Source organism: Peromyscus leucopus, chromosome 4 (genome assembly GCF_004664715.2).
Source record: "Peromyscus leucopus breed LL Stock chromosome 4, UCI_PerLeu_2.1, whole genome shotgun sequence".
Classification (NCBI taxonomy): Eukaryota; Metazoa; Chordata; class Mammalia; order Rodentia; family Cricetidae; genus Peromyscus; species Peromyscus leucopus.
The window spans coordinates 78942775-78961135 of record NC_051066.1 but is presented as its reverse complement, the minus strand read 5'-3'; the positions used below and the strand labels follow the sequence as shown (position 1 = coordinate 78961135).

Below are 18361 nucleotides of genomic sequence, written 5' to 3'. Positions count from 1 at the left end.
TGTCATATAGCACAGGCTGTTTACTACTTCATTATGTGGAGCAAAGTCAAGATAATCTGCTTTTCTAAGAAATGAGAGGGAATAGCTTAAATACAGCATTATTGTAGGCAATTACATTTTTCTTAAAAAAGCTGGGAAAGCCTATGCAAAATTTAGAGATGCAGGAAATTGAATTTAGAGATGCGGGAAAAGTCAAATTGTAGTCACTGGTACTTCTATAAAAAAAAATAGATGGACTTTTTGTGTTTCCTTCTTCCTTTTTTTGTTATTGCTTTGATTTTTCTTTTTCTTTTTTCTTTTTCTTTTCTTTTTTTTTTTTTGGAGGTAAAGTCTTACTATAGTTCTGGGTGACCTGGAACTCACTTTGTAGTCAAGCTGGCCTTGAACTTATGGCCATTCTCCTGCCTAGGCCTCATGAGTGCTGAGATACTAGGCTTGAGCTGGGAGTATGCCTTAAGGGTACAGCATTTGCCTGTATGCTCAAGGATCTGGGTTTCATTCCTAGCATTATAATAAAATTAAAAAAACAAAAAAAAACAACAACATCACTGCTCCTGACAGTTCACATCTGGAATACTCACACGCTTTTTTTTTTTGGATTTGCAAGGCTATGAAAGCATTTTATGAGTGTGACAAAATGATGAAAAGAATCCCCCTGGTTCACTCACTCCTAAAGGTACTGACTAAACCTCTCAGCTACATTCTAGGAACCAGAGAGACATCCCTGAGGGTTGCCAAAAGCCCAGTTAAGCTGAAACAGAAAGGCAGTGCTCCCAAGGGCAAAGGAAGATTCAAAAAACCTATTGGAGTTGGATCCATGAACTTCACTCTTAAACTTCCCTGTGTGCAGGGCGGTCCTCCACACTGCTTAGATCCCTTCCTCTTGTCCACAGTGTTCAGATAAACTTTATTCTTTCCCAAAAGGATATAATGGAAAATATCAGCTTTGGAGTGCTGCAGCAGCAGAAAAGGTAAGAACAGAGGTGCCCCAGAGCTCCATGACGACCTAGAAACACAGCTTCCAGATGACTGCCAGCACTGAGGTCCCCAGCAATGCAGTCTTCCCCGACAAGGAGGTCGCCTTATTTCCTTTCTGGTCATCACTTTCTTCTTTGAGCTTTTTGTTACACATGTCCACCTGGCAGCATCTGTATTGTACAGTTGCCAGTTCTAATCGGTTCAAAAGGGTCATGGAATTGCAATCCGAAAATTTCCAACACTGTTGATAGACTTGCCTTCCTGTGGAGAGACACACAGATGCTAAGAAGCCAGGCGGGTGTAGTTCTGAACCTGTCATTCTGCATTTCCAAGCTTAGCCTACGGAAGAGAGAGATTTGGGCAGAAACGGGCATCCCAACTTGGGTGTAAAGGTGAACAAGCAAGTGATGGCACACCTCCAAGGGGAGAATCTCCCATAAATCTAAAGTCTGGTCAGAGCCAGTGTGTGCGTGTGTGCATGTGTGAGTGGGAGAGTGTGTGAGTGTGTGTGTGTGTGTGTGTGTGTGTGTGTGTGTGTGTGTGTGTGTGTGTGTGTGTGTGTGTGTGTGTGTGAGTGTGTGTGTGTGTGTGTGTGTGTGTGTGTGTGTGTGTGTGTGTGTAGGGGAAAGTTATAGGCAGTTATATTTCTACTTAAGAGGGAAACTTGGTGATACCTACTAAGATTTTAAACACGTGTTGCCTCTGATCAATCAATTCTACTTGTACAGAGAAGGAAAAGAGACATGATACTATTTTATTTGTAAAGCAAGCACTTAAAAAAACAAAATCTATTCATGAGTCTGTTTACTACATAGTGATAGAGAGACAAATATTACTTCATTACCTATAAGGAGGGCTAAGATCAAGAAAATGGAATGATCCAAAACATATTGGATGAAAAAAAATTTCAACAAAAAAGAAAAAATGGAATGAATGATCGTAGTACTCATGAGGGAATTACTACACTTTCACCTTAGCAGTGAAGGCGTGAAGGACTGTCTTCCTCCCATACCCCATGAAAACAAACACTTTGAACATAAGGCCGGAATTCAGGCTACACTCCAGGAATTTACATAAAAATTAGCAGGTACTCCTGTTTTAAAAATAAGCTACCTTTGATTGGTCCTTACTTAATTGAACGGTTTTTTCCTTCCTGGGGAAACATACCCTTGAAGGCAGTTTTTATTCTTCTCTCTTAGAAAGAAAGGGTTTTATCTCATACACCAAGCCATACTGAAATGGCCACTGCTCCCTCTTATCATTAGTCATACACATTTACCTAGCTTAGAGCTCCAGCCACTAAAAACAGAGGGCAGCTGCTGGCTTCTTCCCAGTCGACCATTTCCCAGATTCTTAAGTGGAGATTCCACAGTTCGGCCAGCGTGGAAAGGCAGGTGATATGGGCTTATGGGCATTATGCTTCTTCCCTCGCTCACATGCGCCCTGATCTCTTAGGCCACTCTTCTGAGCACCGGCAGTGGCTTCTCAAATGAATCATCTTCCTTATTAGTCACAGGACATTTATTATCCTCTGAGCTCATCCCGGGCCTCCATATGTACTAGATACATGGAGTCAGACAGAGGTCTATACAGTCATTTGGGACAGGCCAAGGTCAAAGTTTTGATGCATACCCTTTTCTCCTTTCTCTTGCATCCCTAGCTAGGGCCTGGCACACTGGAGGCTCCCAGAAGGTTGGGAGGCAAGCAGACAATCACTATTAAGAAGCCTGAGAGTTGTGGAATCAGATAAATTTCCAAATTCAAATCCTGTGTGGATTGCCTGACTTTTGCCTAGAATGTTACCTGAGCCTCCGTTTTCTCATCTATTGCGGAGGAAGACGGCCCCAAGGGTTGGTTATGTGAGAAATGCCGTATTTGTAAGAAGTACATAGGAAACACTTAGTGTCCAGTCCTTTGTGAGCAGCAGGTGTTAGTGAATAGCAGCCATCGCTTGGTGAACACAAATGGAGTGAGATTTAAAGGGGTCCAGGTTTTCCAGGCTCTCATCCCTGACAACACTTAGACCAGAAACCCAGGGGCCCTTACCGGACACAGCAATGAGGCAGGAATCCTGGTTCAGTGAACAAGTCGTATTCATTTTGCATGAGGAAACTGGGTCCAAACAGTTGTAGCACCTGAGGCTGACACCTAGAGACAGGAAGAAAGACTGTTGGCTTCTGTGAAACCACAGGTCTGGGTCAGCTTGTTTTAATCTTTTGTTTGGTGGTTGGTTTTTTGTTTTTCAAGATAGAGTCTCTCTATGTAGCCCTGGTCAACCTAGATCTCATTCTATAGACAAGGCTGGCCTTGAACTCACAGAGATCCACGTGCCTCTGCCTCCTGAGAACTGGGACTAAGGGTGTGTGCCACTACCACCTGGCTTTATTTTTAATTAAAAATTTGACAATTTCATACATGAATACAATATATTGTAAGCCCATTCATACTCCCCCTCTTACCCCCTAAATTCTTTCCTTTCCTCAAATAGTCCCCTTCCTACTTCCGCTGTGACTGAGTTTCACTGTGAGTGTGTGTGTGTGTGTGTGTGTTTCTTTTCCTACAGGGCTGCCTGAAGCTCAGCTACCCTTGGATTGATTGACACAGTAACCATCTAAACTGGAAAGCTCATGACCTGGAAAAGGAAAAAAGCAAAATTAACTCAGCAAATCTCTTTTCCTTTCTCTCTCTCTTTCGTTTTCTTTCTTTCTTTCTTTCTTTCTTTCTTTCTTTCTTTCTTTCTTTCTTTCTTTCTTTCTTTCTTTCTTTCTCTCTTTCTCTCCTTCTCTTTCTTTCTTTCCTTTCTTTCTTTCCTTCCTTCTCCTCCTTTTTTTCAAAAAGAGGGTGCCAGAGTGCAAATTGGGCTAGCAAACACCAGTAACAAAATCACTTCCATCTTTTGTCCCAATGTACATGGTGACTGCCTTTCACCCCATTGGTGGGAACTCAACTTCACAATGTGACACAATTGGTTAACCCAGCACAAAAGGGCAAGAGGGAGATTGGAGAAATATGGTCCCTTGTCAGCTAACAGGAAAATGACAACAACAAAAATGCATTCTTCATAGCAACCAGCCACCTACTTCAGAGGAAGCAGGTGGTCACTGGTGCCCTTCACCTGGGGAAGGAAATGCCTGTTAGGTTTGAACCAGGGGCTAACCATACCATGCTTCCCTCTAGTCTTAACAGATACTAGCAGGCACCGTACCAGGAGGATGTCTGTGACTCTATGACAGGCTCCCTAGGCATGATCCCCTCCTTCAGACTTCAGAGGAAGAAATCTAAATCCAAGAGGAGCCAAAATGGCCTTTCCATCTCCAAACAGCCCAGTTCTCAGTTCTCAGAGTTGATTCTGGGATCATGGATGTTCCAGGGAGCAGCAGAGCACTTGTCAGAGTTCCTGAAGCCAACTCCCTAGGTGTCTGGATTCCAGGAGCATGACAATAGCCAAGGAGCTTAGAGACCTCGGGGGCAAAGGGCACATTTCCCACCCATCTAGTGAATGCACCTGGGGAAGGTGCATTTCCTCCACACCTCACATTGCTCTTCTGGACTCTTTCCTCTCATTTCTCCACAGTACAAGACTCTCCTCCCTCACTCCCTGCCTCATCTCCTTCCCCAAATTAAAAAAAAAAAAAAAAATGTCCTTGCTTTTCCAAGCCTTCTGAAGATCCCCCTCTCCCTTCAGACCCCGCCGCACCTATGACGTTGAATAAGTCACGTTTGAGACCTTTCAATACCGTGAACCAAAGTTCCTCAAAAAAGCTGGAGTCTTCTTTGAAGCTGATTAACTGGTTACTTTCAAGGAATGTGGTGAGTTTGGAATGTGAATTCCAGAACCAAATTCCTTTAAGCCATCTTTAGCCCTCTTAGTCATTTAGGGCTTCCCTCTGCACTTGACCAACCAGTTTTGTGACCATTAGGTAGAATGTTTGGAATGTACAGACTGAAGACTTGTTTCTAACTAAGCAGAAGGCTAGGAGTCCAGCCAGAGAGCACCTGGGGCCTGTAACAGAGGCCCCCACCTCACTTCAACCCATCTACCTCATGTTTCCACCAGTGCATTCCAATAGCGTCTTGATTTATGACTTTTTTTTTTTTTTTTTTTTTTTTTTGGTTTTTCGAGACAGGGTTTCTCTGTGTAGCTTTGCGCCTTTCCTGGAACTCACTTGGTAGCCCAGGCTGGCCTCGAACTCACAGAGATCCGCCTGGCTCTGCCTCCCAAGTGCTGGATTAAAGCGTGCCTGGCGATTTATGACTTTCTTGGTTCTGTTCCTACAAAATCTCATCAAACTGCTTCCATGTTAGAACATGGAATTTGGAGTAAACTAAATCTGTCTTCCTGGGCCATGATCACTCATGCTTGGCTCCAGAATAAACTATCTCTTGTCCTCTTTGAGATGAGAGTTCTGTTTTTGCTTTGATGGGTACCTAAGACAGAAATTCCAGGGAAAGCTAGCTTAAGTGTTCAAAACGACAATGAGCTAGCATCTTTGCATTCAGATTGAGAATCCGTTTCGGTGGTAGGAAGACAATTGGCTTTGCTATGATTACTGAATTCCTTGAATTAGCCACAGAAAAATGAGCCAAAACACAGACTTATAAGACACAGCCTGCATGATTAATAAAAAAAAAAAAAATCCTCCTAAAAATTACAAAAGAGGCCGGGCAGTGGTGGCGCATGCCTTTAATCCCAGCACTCGGGAGGCAGAGCCAGGCGGATCTCTGTGAGTTTGAGGCCAGCCTGGTCTCCAAAGCGAGTTCCAGGAAAGGCACAAAGCTACACAGAGAAACCCTGTCTCAAAAAACCAAAAAAAAAAAAAAAAAAGACAAAAGAGTAGAGTCAGGACTACACAGGCCTGTGTTGGCACTCACAATGAGCAGCTGTGAAGGTTCTTCAGTGACTTTACCAGGGGTGAGCATGTATGTATGGTTTTTGTTTTGTATATTTGTTTTTGGAGACAGGGTCTTTCTATATCGCGCTGCTGGCTGCTCTGGAACTCACTATGTAGCCCAGGCTAGACTTGAATTCACAGAGCTCTGCCTACCTCTGCCTCCCGAGTGCTGGGATTAAAGGCAGTGCACCACCACTGCCTGGCCAGCAGGTAGATTTTCAATAAGATTTATGGTGATGTATTGTGTCCCCCAATAATGTGCACCCTAGTAAAGTTTATCTGAGCATCAGAGGAAAAAGCCAGCCACTATATTAAACATAGAAGTCAGGCAATGGTAGTGTACGCCTTTAATCCTAGCATTTGGGAGGCAGAGATCCATCTGGATCTCTGTGAGTTCAAGGCCACACTGGGGAACAGAACCAGCAGTGGTGACACATGCCTTTAATCCCAGCACTAACCATAGAGGTCTGGGGGTCTGTACAGACAGACAGGAAGTGATGTAGCTGGGCAGAGAGAGGAAATGAGATGGCAGAACAGAAAGGAATATAGGTGTGGGTATACAGGAAGCAGGTCTCTTTGGAGACTGAGGTGTCAGTGAGGTGAGGTTGTCTGTGACTTTTCCTATTCCTCTGATCTCTTAGGTTTTTATCCCAATATCTGGCTCTGGATTTTTTTTTTTTTTTTATTAATAAGACCGTTTACAATCTGTGTTGCAAAGACTAATAAGCTGTAAAACAGTTTTTAAAATAGGATGGACCAGCTGGGTGCAGTGGCACATGCAGATCTCTGTAAGTTTGAGGCCAGTTGGGTCTACAGGGTGAGATCTGGGATAGGCACCAAAACTACACAGAGAAACCCTGTCTCAAAAAACAAACAAACAAACAAAAATAGGATGGACCCAGGTCTAAGTGCAAATCCACCCAACTGAGGTGGATATACTGATGTACAACATGCAATTTGAGTGCTTGGGAGATGGAGAAAGAGTTGGGAGGTTAAAGCTAGCACTGTTAAATAGTGGTTCCAAGGACTGCTGGTACCCCCTCCAAAAAATCAAACAAAAACTCAAATCTAGCTGTACAATTGGGAAGCTTCCTCCTAACCTTCCACTGGAAGGCGATAATCTGCAATGATGGAAAGTACCAAGAGAATGACCTAACAATCCCATGAGGGGTTCACAAACAACAATATACTCAACTACATCACACCGTTATGTGGGGGTCGATAATCAGCACTTGGTGGTGTGAAAAGACATTTTTAAAGGTAAAAATCTCTTCAGATTAGTACTTTCAGTTGAACATTTACAACTAACTGATTTGGTGATGGGGTACACTAATCCTGAAACCATAAGCAAAATATTATCCTTCTAAAAAAAACACTATTCCACTCATTAGCAGATATACATTATACACTGATAGGCAGTTATTACATTGTGGATTTTTGTCAATCGAAATTTTGTAGAAATCTGTTTCCTCTCTTTTATTTATATGAGCTTGTACAGTGTATTGGATTCTTTGCCTGCTGGTGTGTAAAGCCTCAGGTATTTGCAATCTGGCCCTTTAGAGAAAAGTTTAATGACCTCTGGAATAGGATATCACTGAACTGCTTCCTGTTAGGACAGACCCAGGGTCAGAAGTACCTACAGAAAACACAAGACAACAGGTATACACTAAACTCTTGTAGATAGGGCAACCAATCATAGCAGAGACATTAAGCCCTGGTTCCCTAATTCAAAAACAGAAAAACAACTGCTGTCCCTTTAGGTCTAACTTAGTGTTGAGAGGTAAGAGTCAGGTTTTACTGACCTCTTTTTCCTCCTTTAGTTTTATAACACGACAAGGAAGAGATGGCAGTCAGCACTTGTGAAAAGAGGCTGAGGCAAGAATCAGAAAGGAATCTTCCCAATTTGTGTGGGTGTGGAGGTATGCCCTTCCCCTGTGCCGGAGAGAATGGTCTTCCTGTCACGTGGCTTCTACCATGACATCAGGATTTTGTAGCACCCACCCACAGAAAGACATTTTCAAGGAGAAACATGTACAATCTCACAGAAGGATGCTGTGGTTATGTCATGATTAAACCCGGTGTGGTTGACCTTTAGTTCTGAGTGACAACCTTTAGTTCTAAGGCCAACACCTCTGTTTATCACCAGGGGACAAGGAAATGTTTCTAGAAGTTGAGATCTTCACTTCTGAGTCTTGCAAGGAAGCAAGCTCTCTGTACCTAAGCCTTTGCCGGTGTGACATCTCACTCAAAGGGAGTATTTTGATTTGGCAAGGTTCTAATTCAACCCACTGAAGCATCAGGAACAACAAAACAAAACTTCTCCCCTCTCTCTACTTTGCCTGGAGAGGTGAAGTGACCACTGAGGGACAGCCAGCCACAGAGTGACAGAGTCAAAGTGGGGCCGCGAGCTGCAGGCAGGACTCCAGCAAACATTTCTGCTTGCTCCCCTTCAGTGTCAGCACGAGAAACCCAAGGATGCCATTCTCTATGGTCCCTTCCTTGGGCTAGAGACAGCCACATACATAGGAGAAGCAAAGCATGGGAGAGGAAGGGTATTGTACTAGCCTGGTTCTTTGAGGGCCAGTTTATATTCCATCCACAGAAGGGAATTGGTCTCCTGGCTAGAGCCAGAGTTCATGTGGCTTAGTGACAAGCCTTTAGATGGCAAGGCCAAGGCCAACACCACATTGGGATCTTCTGTAGGGCAGGCGTATCCCTAGCTAGCATATTCAATCAGTGTTCCCATGTCTGCGCACCTATACGCTGGGCCCTTCACAGCACTGTTAGGAATATCAGGCTCAAGCGGTGTCATCCCCATTTCAGGAGAGAAAACTAAGGTGAAGATATTAACAGACATGACGAATGTCACATGATAAACGTCTCCATAACAGGCCATCGGTTCTGAAACTCAAGCCTGGTTTAGCCAAGATATTTTCTAACTTCACTGAGTTGGGAAAAGTAAAAAATTGTAGACTGCAAGGGAAGACAGGTCAAAGTCAGGGGATGGTTGTTGCTGAGCCAGGACAGAGGGGGACTTGACCCTCTGGGCCCCTTCTTGTCCTAGTTTCAGGAATGGGTTATCCTGCTCTAACTGCTGTAACAAGAGAAAAATCTGTACTACTTGACTTTCTTTATTACAAAAGATCAAAATTTTCCTGCTGATTACCAGGAAAATTCTCCTGAGGGCTTCCTAGGTCTTAGACAATATCCTGCTGATTACCAGGAAAATTCTCCTAAGGGCTTCCTAGGTCTTAGACAATAGCATTTAAAAACAACTTTCCCAGCCAGGGAAGGTGGTGGCGCACGCCTTTAATCCCAGAAGCAGGTGGATCTCTGTGAGTTTGAGGCACGCCTGGTCTATAGAGCTAGTTCCAGAACAGCCAGGGATACACAAAGAAATCCTGTCTTGAAAAAAGCAAACGAAAACAAAAAGCTTTCTGTCTTTCGATCTTTCTCACCCTTTCTCCTCCGCCTTTAGCTTCACACCCAAATTCTCTGAGGAAGGGGACTAGGTATATCCCAAATTTATCACAGGGCAGTTGACAGTCTCAAATCGAAGCTGGCTCCCCTGACAGTTGCAGATGATGACTGCAAATGCCAGGAAATGCAGCAGGAAGAAGGATTAAGAATGAAATGTGATGTGACAGAGGTGGACCACATCACAGCGCACCACAGCTAGGGTTACCAAAAGCTAACGGGAGAGGTGGGCGAGGACGGAGGCATGAGCTGGAATATGCACCATGCTTCCATTCTCTCCACGGTGCAGTGAACAGTCTCGCTGGCCCCTCAGACCATCTGGGTGGGGACAAAGGTGATGATTTGCAGAGTTCCTCATCTATTAGCAGTCAGAGTGTGTCTGCTCCAAACACTCCCACACTGCAGGAACCTTCCACTTTCTGTGCTCTGTTGCTGGTTCCTCCACCCCAACCCGCAACCCCCTCCCCCACTGCCAAAGGCAGTCATGGCTAGGACGTTAGAAGAGTATGAGATGGGCAGAAGATAACACAACACAAAGTGGGTGTTCCCATTGTCCCAGAAGCGTAAAAACAGCTTTCTTCAGAAGCCAGGAGAAGGGCGCCCAGAGATGGATAGTTTTTAGCACAGTAGCCTGGGAGTGGCCTACAGTGAGTGAAAATCAGGAACTCCGGTGGCAGACTGGGGTCACGTTTTGACATGCTACTTCTAGGTATTATTTCATGCACTCAAAATCTCTTGTGAGCATTATTTCCTAAGTTTGTAACCCTTTGGGCCTCAATTTTGTCATTTGTAAAAAGGAGATAAGTACATAATCTGCTAAATTGGCAAGAGGGTTAGGTAAGTAAATACGTGAAAAATGCTTAGACTAAAGATAGGCACGTGCATGCCAGAAGATTAAGTTTATTTAGCTGTTGCTGCAAGCATCATGACCACTATCTCGGTGGCACAGGAAAATGGTGGGTTGGAAGGACAGAGCTCAGAAGGCTGTCCTCATAGCATGGAGAGGGCAAAAAGGCCTTGGGTACACAGACAAGCACTGGAGAAGCCAGGAAAGTTAAACACTCAGCTCACCTCCTCAGTGGAATGAGGTGCGTAGCTGCTCTTCCGGGAATGCCCGGGATGCTGTAGTTTTACACCCTGGTGATCCCCGCTCTCTGAAGAGACAGGTTCTGCCTGTGTCTCCCAGAATTGATGTTGTTCCTTATATGAGAAGACTTTTCCCCCTAAATCTCAAGCATTGCTTTTAGACCATAAAACCTACTCTTCTGAGTGATCTCACTTGAGACTTACAACAGCCTAAGTGACTTCTGTGTTACCTTAGGGCCAGGCCAATCTTGACACCACAGGTGTTGGTTTACCTCAGTCAAACTCCCTAGACCCTAAATCTTGGGCACGGTCTCTGAGTCAACAGTCCCCATTCTTTTGAAAGAAGCCCGATGTAGGAGTCTCAATGTAAACATGCCTTAAATTGTGCATTCGGGACTGAGTTAATTGTTATCTGAATGCTTTTTTTTTTTTTCTAAACTGTGCTGTGCTTAAATATGACTAAAGTAAAATGATCTGGGCCAGGCTCTAGAAGCCTTGGCCCAGCACTGGTAACAAAATCTGGCTGAGTCAAGTTTCATACTTGTCTCTTCATGGATTGTTTTTTTCCTGCCTGCTGTAAAGCCTGTAGGGGAATCCCCACAATCGTGGGCCCAAAGGTGTTAGCATCCAGGCTAGACTGCTGCTGCTGCTGCTGCTTTCCTCTGTAAAGGAAATAACCATGTCCCTCACTGAGAGCCCCTAACGGCAGGTTCCTCTATTCCAATAGGAAGGCAGGCTCCATTTTCACTTCCCCAAGGAAGCAGCCAGACTCAGGAATGACAAAAGTCACATCCTCCACATCAGAGACAGCCTGGCTGCAGACTCGTGCTGTGAAACCTTCCCCCTTTGAGACCTGTAAAGTGCCTCCACTTTACCTACCTCCTCAGAGCACCTACTACTTGCTGTCTGTCTGTCTACCCATGGCATTAGTAACTCTAATAAACTCTTGCCCAAAAGGACAGCTTACCCAGTGTCCCCCTAATCTCCCACACCTGAGATCTTTCAAAAAGAACTTGTGTAGCATTATAAAGATATCTGCTCAAATCCCAAAGCAGTATGTGGTGGGACAAGGGAGAAACCTGATCTCCACCCGTTAAAAAGAAAACAAACAAACGAACAACAGTTCTGTAACCTAGGATGGGCTTTAACTCAGGCAGACACCCCATGGAAGGCACCCCAAAGCATCAGAGTTGTTACACAAGCAGGATCTGGGATACTCGAAGCAAAGGAACCAAAGCCAGGCCTTGATGAAGGACTTGAGGCCAGCGGCAGCAGCTCACACTCCCAGAGGCCCAAGAGAAAGGAGCACCATGACCAAGGGCAGTCCAGGGGCCCAGGTCACTCACCTGTGGAACAGAGGACAGCCAGAAGAAGCAGCAGGAAGAGGAGTCGCCTTTGAACTCTCATTGTGCCTGTCCACCAAATCTGGAACGAACAAGAGTGTTGTCACTGACTGACAGATACCTTCCAGCTATTTCCAAAACCACACGCTAGAGTCCAGGGAGGTCTTGGGAAAGGCACAGAAGGCTAACAGAACAGGCATGAAACTTCCACTGGCAGGGGTGGGGGTGGGGAGGGTGGTGGGAGGGTGGGGGGGAGTGCATTAACTCAGGGCAGTTCTGAGTAAGGCTGTGGCGGTCCTCTCTTCTTGCTTCAAGACCTCGGCTAGTGAGGAAATGTCCATCTTGGGGAGATGGGCAGCTATGCAGGAGTCAAAGGCTTGGGCAGGAAGCCCCTCCCCCACCTCTGACCCTTAAGGTTTGACTTAGTTCTTATAAGCCAGTGTTCATGGCCACACAGGGAATAAATCTATCCTCCCCTGGGCCAGGGATGCTTATCTAGCCCTGGGTTTGATACTCACTGCTGTAAAAAGGAGGAAATACTACCTTCCCCATTTGGGGTGTTTAGTCCAATGAAAATGTGAGACGTCTGACTGACATGGTAACTTTGGCTTCAGTTCTCACGGCCCTGCCCATGCTGCTGAGTGAGCTGGAGTACCCTGTCCCTCAGCCAGGCCATCAAGTGGAGAGAGCCTAAGCAAACCTCTGGAAGGCCTCAGAGAGCAGCAACAGCAAAGCCTGTGTGTATAGGGCGGTCCAGTTGCCTAGGCTTAGTGTCTCGTCACTTTAGGGAAGTGAAAGGACCAAGCAGACGCCATAACAGGCTGCTCAGGCTTCTCTCAGAGATCAGGCCTCAATTTCAGTTTCCTGAGACTGAGCAGCAGTCTCTGAGAGGGCCGTGAACAAAAGACATAGTCCTTGCAGTAGCTCCCTTTCTGCACGTACTCTGACTGCTCAAAGTTCAGCCAGATGTTTACTGTCTGGGACCCCTCACCAACTTAGAGCTATGTGCGTGAGTCAAGGACAGAGCTTAGACCACTGAACCAGCCCCCACAGTCAGTACATGCTAGGCCAGCCAGCCCCCATGGAGGCTCAAGGACAAAGCCTGGGACTTGTGCCAGACAGCCCTCAAAATGACAATTGTAACCCCCAACCAGTAAATTCAAAGGTTACATACCCTCACCCAATTAAAAGAGAACAGAGATAAAAATAAACCAATCCGAGTTGCACCCGTGCAAACCCCCAACCCTCCCCAACCGCCCTGAAGGGCTTGTGGTTTTTGCCTTTAAATAGCTAGTCACACAAAGAAAGAGCAACTCCTCCCTGCCTCACTGTATTGGGTGTAGGAACGAGTTCCCTGTCTAGACTTGTATCTGCAGAATAAACCTTGCTGTTGCATTCTGGACATCCATGGTCTTCGGTGGTCTCTTTGGGGTTGTGATCTGGGTATAACAGGAAGGAAGCAGCTCCCAGGTAACCTTAGTGATTAGTCCTCACTACATCAGTGTCCAGGTGACTAATAACAAGCAGCAGGTGAAAGGGTAAGTGTGGAAACGCCTGGAACATTCCTTTCATCCGATAAAGGAACCAAGGCACAGAAGGTTTCAAAGCTCCCTACACGCCAAGTTTGGGGAGCAGGTTTAAGAAGTGTCTCCACCCTCCTGTATACCTCGGGGTCCACCTTGAAACAGGGCAGTGATGGGTCATTTAAACCACGGGGTTCTGCATGCCTTTCTCCTGGGACAACAGGCCAAGGCTCAGGCCTGGCTGACCAAAGGGGTTTGTGGTGGGGTAAACTCCCTGTGTCTTCAGAGTTAGAAATGTGAAGTTCTAGGGGTGTGGACTACGTCACCAGCCTCATGTCTTTGAAGGCGACTGCCAAGGTCAGGGGAAGATCAAGAAACTAAAACAGGCGATTTCTTCATTGTTCATTGTAGAAATCGGTCTGAGTCACCATGGGGTGTGTGTTTTTCAAGGATAAAGAGGGCCTGGCCCTTTCCTTACAAGTGGAGGACCTCTTTCCTCGGTGGCCAGCTTCCTGCTCCGTTACTCACGTGAGGAGGACTCTGAGTACAAAGGATGGTTTACAGACTCAGGTTAGGCAGGACTTGGGGTATGGAAAACTACTGCAAGGGAGCAGGGAGAGGATTGAGCAGAAGTCCTCAGATAGACAGGTCTACAGAGTGAGCCCCAGGACAGCTAGAGCTGCATAGAGAAACCCTGTCAAAAAAACAAAAACAAAAACAAAAAAAAACCACCTTACTATGTAGCCCAGGTTGGCCTCAAACTCACTGAGATCTACCTGCGTCTGCCTCCTGAGTGCTGGGACTAAAGGTGTGCACCACCATAGGCAGCTCATGTCCTCTTCTTTTTTTTTTTTTTTTTTTTTAAGATTTATTTATTATGTATACAATGTTCTGCTTCTGCTTGCACATATCCCTTCAGACCAGAAGAGGGCACCAGATCTCATTCTAGATGGTTGTGAGCCACCATGTGGTTGCTAGGAATTGAACTCAGGACCTCTGGAAGAGCAGCCAGTGCTCTTAACCTCTGAGCCATCTCTCCAGCCCTCATGTCCTCTTCTTAAACTGTATTAATAACACCCTGAGTCCAAATAGCGCTGCCCAGATGCACATGATCACTGGCAGTTTCTACGACAAGGCTGCTGGAGATTAAGGCAGTTGAGGAAGGAAATGGCCTTGTGTAATGATGCCAAGACAGGCCACTATTTCCAAGAACAGAATGCTTCTGTGTGACGAGTCAGAAAGGAGAATGGCCATTGGCCTGAAGCTGCATTGTAAATGCCGTAAAATGTTGACAGTAACAGTTAAGTGAAATATAAATCCTTTATTCTTCCTGATCCTTTCTTTACTCTCTGCCGTCCCCCCAAGTGCATTCTATAATTAGCCAAGTATTGTTTTTAGAATGTGAAACCACAGGAAAATTTGCACATTGTACATTTCCTTTTTAGTAGTCATAGATCATCATCTACGTTTTAGTAATCCCATTTCCAGTTCCCAAGTGCTGCAGATGTTCCTAGAGACCACACTGAGGACCAGCAGATCGCAGTGACCTAGCCCAAGGGTTGAAAGTGATTCTTTCAGCAGGGCTGTAAAATGAGCTGTTAGTGTTAATTAAATAATTAGAAGTGTCTTCTTGTCCTGCAGGGTCCATGATTACACCGCTTGATGCAACTTGTTACCAAACACAAGCCATTAAGCTTGATTGCTACTTAACTGCTGTTTGGGGGAGCAGGGTAAATGTTACAGGCCAGTGCTAGTGTTAGTGCCCCTGACATAACGATGTAGTTAATCCTGACAATAATAATATGAGGTAAATGGAATCACTTCCTGCACTTAAGCAGCTGAGAGTGAAGGAGAGCTAGTTTACAGGGCAGCAGTTGCAGGCAGCCGAAGTGACCCCTCGTTCTGGGAAAACTATCCAGACCCTACCTCTAAAACCTGTGACTACAGGCATGCTCTGGTGGGGACCTTCAATGACCCGAAGGTTATGCACATTATTGTCGTTGACTCAGTTGTTCCAGTATAACCACAGGGTCCTCAGAAGGGAGAGGAAGGGAACAGAACCTGTCAGAAATTGGAGAGCAGAAGCAGAGGCAGGACATGAAGAACATGATAAACTCATCTTACTACTGTTAACTTTGAGGACAGGAAGAGCTCCCTTGGCCACGGCATATTCATGACCTCTAGAATCTAAGAATGCTCCTTAACTAACACCTCTCAAGGAAATCAGATCTGGATTCTCCAGTCACAAAGGCTTCACTCTGCCAATACTTGCATGAGTCAAGGACACAGAACCCTTGGGGCCTCCAGTGTTGACCCCAGTCAGACTCCAGGAAGATGAAGGAACTGGAAGGTTTGTGTTGTATTAGGCTTTTTTTAAAAATCCATTTGGCAGCAATAAAAACTGAATATAAAGCCAAACATGATGTCATGTACCTATAGTCCCAGCTGCGTGGGTGGCTGAGGATGGAAGATCACAGGAAGCCCAAGTTTTACACCCATTTGGTCAATAAGGCTAGACCCCGAATCCAAACAAACAAAAAGAACAAAACCCCAAAGCTGCTATAACCAGCAGCCTCATTCCTGGAAAATGGTGAGACAGCATTTCAAGCATAGATTTGAGCTTGGAACCATGAACATAGATGGAGATTGTAATTTGGCTTCCAAAATAAATGCAGCTAACAAAAACAAACAAAAAACCCGCATAAGAGTCTCTCTCCCTCCCCTCTTTCCTTTTCCTTCGTTTACTTTTACAATACTAAGAATGGAACACAGACAAGACATCACCACTGAGCCACATCACCTAGCCAGATTAGAGATTTTAACAGCATCAGTTTCCATAATTCACAGACATCTTCAGCCCTGGGTGTAGTTGAAATTCCAAGGAGCTTGGGGCTGATGCACTTTAAGGCTAAGCATGTCATAAAAAAATAAAGCCGCAACATTATCATTTTATAGAAAGTTCATAGAAAGCCAGAGGGATGGAATTACCTGTCCCAAGACAATAGGATAGTCACAAAGTCACTTTGGATGAATCTTGCTTGTACTTATCAAGGCCTGGGAACTAAGTGGTTTAATATACTCCAGTGTTAGCAGTCTCATGGGCGTGCCGATTTTATGTCCTTACAAGCTTGGACACGCAGTAGTAGCTAAGCATGCAACAGATACCCAAAGATCCTTTACTCAGATCAAAGTAATTACATCAGCAGGTAGGGACAAAGAGCAAACCACCATCACAATGGAAAAGCCCCTCCCAGCCACCTAGTGGCCCCGGATAAGCATCCCGGTGCTCTTAAAATCACACAAAACTTCAATTTCACCTACAACAGCCTCCCTCTCTTTGCAATTTGTTCCAGGACTCCAAGTCCCTGGTTCTTCCCGGTATTCTCACTCTAAAATCCGTTTGAGTTGAGTTTTTCTCTTTCAGCCTGCCCAATGAAACGGAAGGTTTTCCATGTACAGCAAAGTACATGCCAAAAAAGTACGTGTGGTGCCTAACAAGGTAACTCTCTTAGCCTCCCCAGACTGTTGGCAGCAAATGTTGTGAGTGCCCTCGACGGACATTCTGATGTCGGTGTCTGCTCTGGAGAAGTGGCGAAAAGGCGGCCCTGGGGTTGGGGACTCCTTAACAATTGCTGTTTTCCACATTCCCGGAGGCCAACCTGAGCTTTTCCGTGAGTGACCTTAGTGCTCACTACCTCCCTGTGAAGTAAGGCTTTCCTCTTGCTGATGAGAAAACAAGGTTAAATAGCTTGCTTCGACTACCTACGAACAAAAACAAAGGACACTCACACTGCCTAAGGTTCTTTTCAAAGTCCGCCCTCAGACTGAAGGGTGGCACCGGCCCATGCACCAAAAATACCTGCTAAAGCAAGTTCAAATTTGGACCTCGGCTAGAAGAAAGAAAGGCAGTAAGTAGTCGAGGCTGAGGTTACCCCCCTCGGCTCCCCTGCGGCTGCCTTCTCTGTGTGGCGCGGGAGGCGTCCCGAAGGCAGGTGCCGAGGGAATGCCGAGCTCCTGGACCGTGCGTGGGAAGCAGAGCGCGGGCTTTCGGGGGCCGGCCTGCGGCAGGATATCTTCACTATAATCAAGAAGGCTGGCGGGCTACAAGCGGGGGAGAGGTATCCCGAGCTACAAGCCTGGGAGAGGCCTCCCGAGGGAGAAGGAACAAAGGCGCATGCGCTGCCGAAGCACGCACCCCACCACCACCACCCATCCCCACCTCCCACCCCAGTCTCGGTTACAGCCGACTCTGCTCCCTTGCTTACCTGCCACCTCGCTGTCCGCTAGAACCTGCTACTGCGGTTACTCATCGGCGGAGGCTTTTCTACGCAGTAGGCGCTCGGCTCCGCCCCTCTGCTGGACAGCTATCAAGCTCCTCAGGCCACGCCCAAAAACTGATGACTACACCCCCCTTCCCCTGCAGCAACTATTCCGGGTCACAGCCTCTGCCTCCGCAGAGAGCTTGGCAGCCAGGACTAGACTCTCAAAACCCAGGGAACAGAAAAGGTGTGCGTCTCCCTCTCATTCCTTACCCCAAACGGCTTCTGATCTTTCCTTTCTGAAAAAAAAAAAAAAAAAAAAAAATTACTCCCTAAAATGTTTTTGTGCCCGTGTTAGCTAGCGCTCTGAGCTCTCTCTTGGTCCGTCATGGGCATCTTACCAGGCCCTTTCAGCGGTGGCTTGCTCCTGCTCTCAGGTTTGGACAACCTCCAAATATTCTTCAGACACAGCTACCCAGTGTTTTCTTTGGAATCAAGACAAAATTCTGTCGTGCGTTTGAAAACTTTTGTGGACTGGTCAGGTACCCAAACTCCAAAACTACCGCTTAGGCCTTTCACGTGAAGTTGTAATATGAAGTTGCCATTTATCATTTGGGACGAGTCACATCCAGTAAAGAAGCAACAGGAACAATAATTTAAAAAAGAGTAAACATTCCAAGAGGCTGGCCTCCTAGAGGAACAGGAGGTACTCTTTGAGCATAGGTCTGGGAAGCTGTAGCATCTCAGGCCTGCTTTCTGCTGAGTTGGAAAGGGAAGCATACATGGGATTAAATCCAAGTTAG

At 45.9% G+C, this 18361-nt stretch overlaps 1 protein-coding gene across 1 annotated transcript; it reads right to left on the bottom strand.

Moving 5' to 3' along the window:
• On the bottom strand, positions 1–17671 carry Cd59 (CD59 molecule (CD59 blood group)). The gene is made up of 4 exons (XM_028877905.2): positions 17565–17671; positions 11780–11858; positions 3025–3126; positions 1–1239 (listed from the first exon to the last, which is right to left on the bottom strand). The coding sequence occupies exons 2-4, from the start codon at positions 11838–11840 to the stop codon at positions 1007–1009; spliced, it is 396 nt and encodes a 131-aa protein (XP_028733738.1). The 5' UTR covers positions 11841–11858; positions 17565–17671; the 3' UTR covers positions 1–1006.
• Positions 17672–18361: the final 690 nt, after the last annotated feature.

Bases quoted from the DNA above. Each gene is read 5' to 3' on its own strand.
- Cd59 (XM_028877905.2), bottom strand. From the start codon at position 11,840: ATGAGAGTTCAAAGGCGACTCCTCTTCCTGCTGCTTCTTCTGGCTGTC. The intron at 3,127-11,779 runs GTGAGTGACCTG...TCCTGTCTCTAG, and splicing joins GGCTGTCCTCTGTTCCACAG to GTGTCAGCCTCAGGTGCTAC. The intron at 1,240-3,024 runs GTAAGGGCCCCT...GTCTCTCCACAG, and splicing joins CTGCCTCATTGCTGTGTCCG to GAAGGCAAGTCTATCAACAG.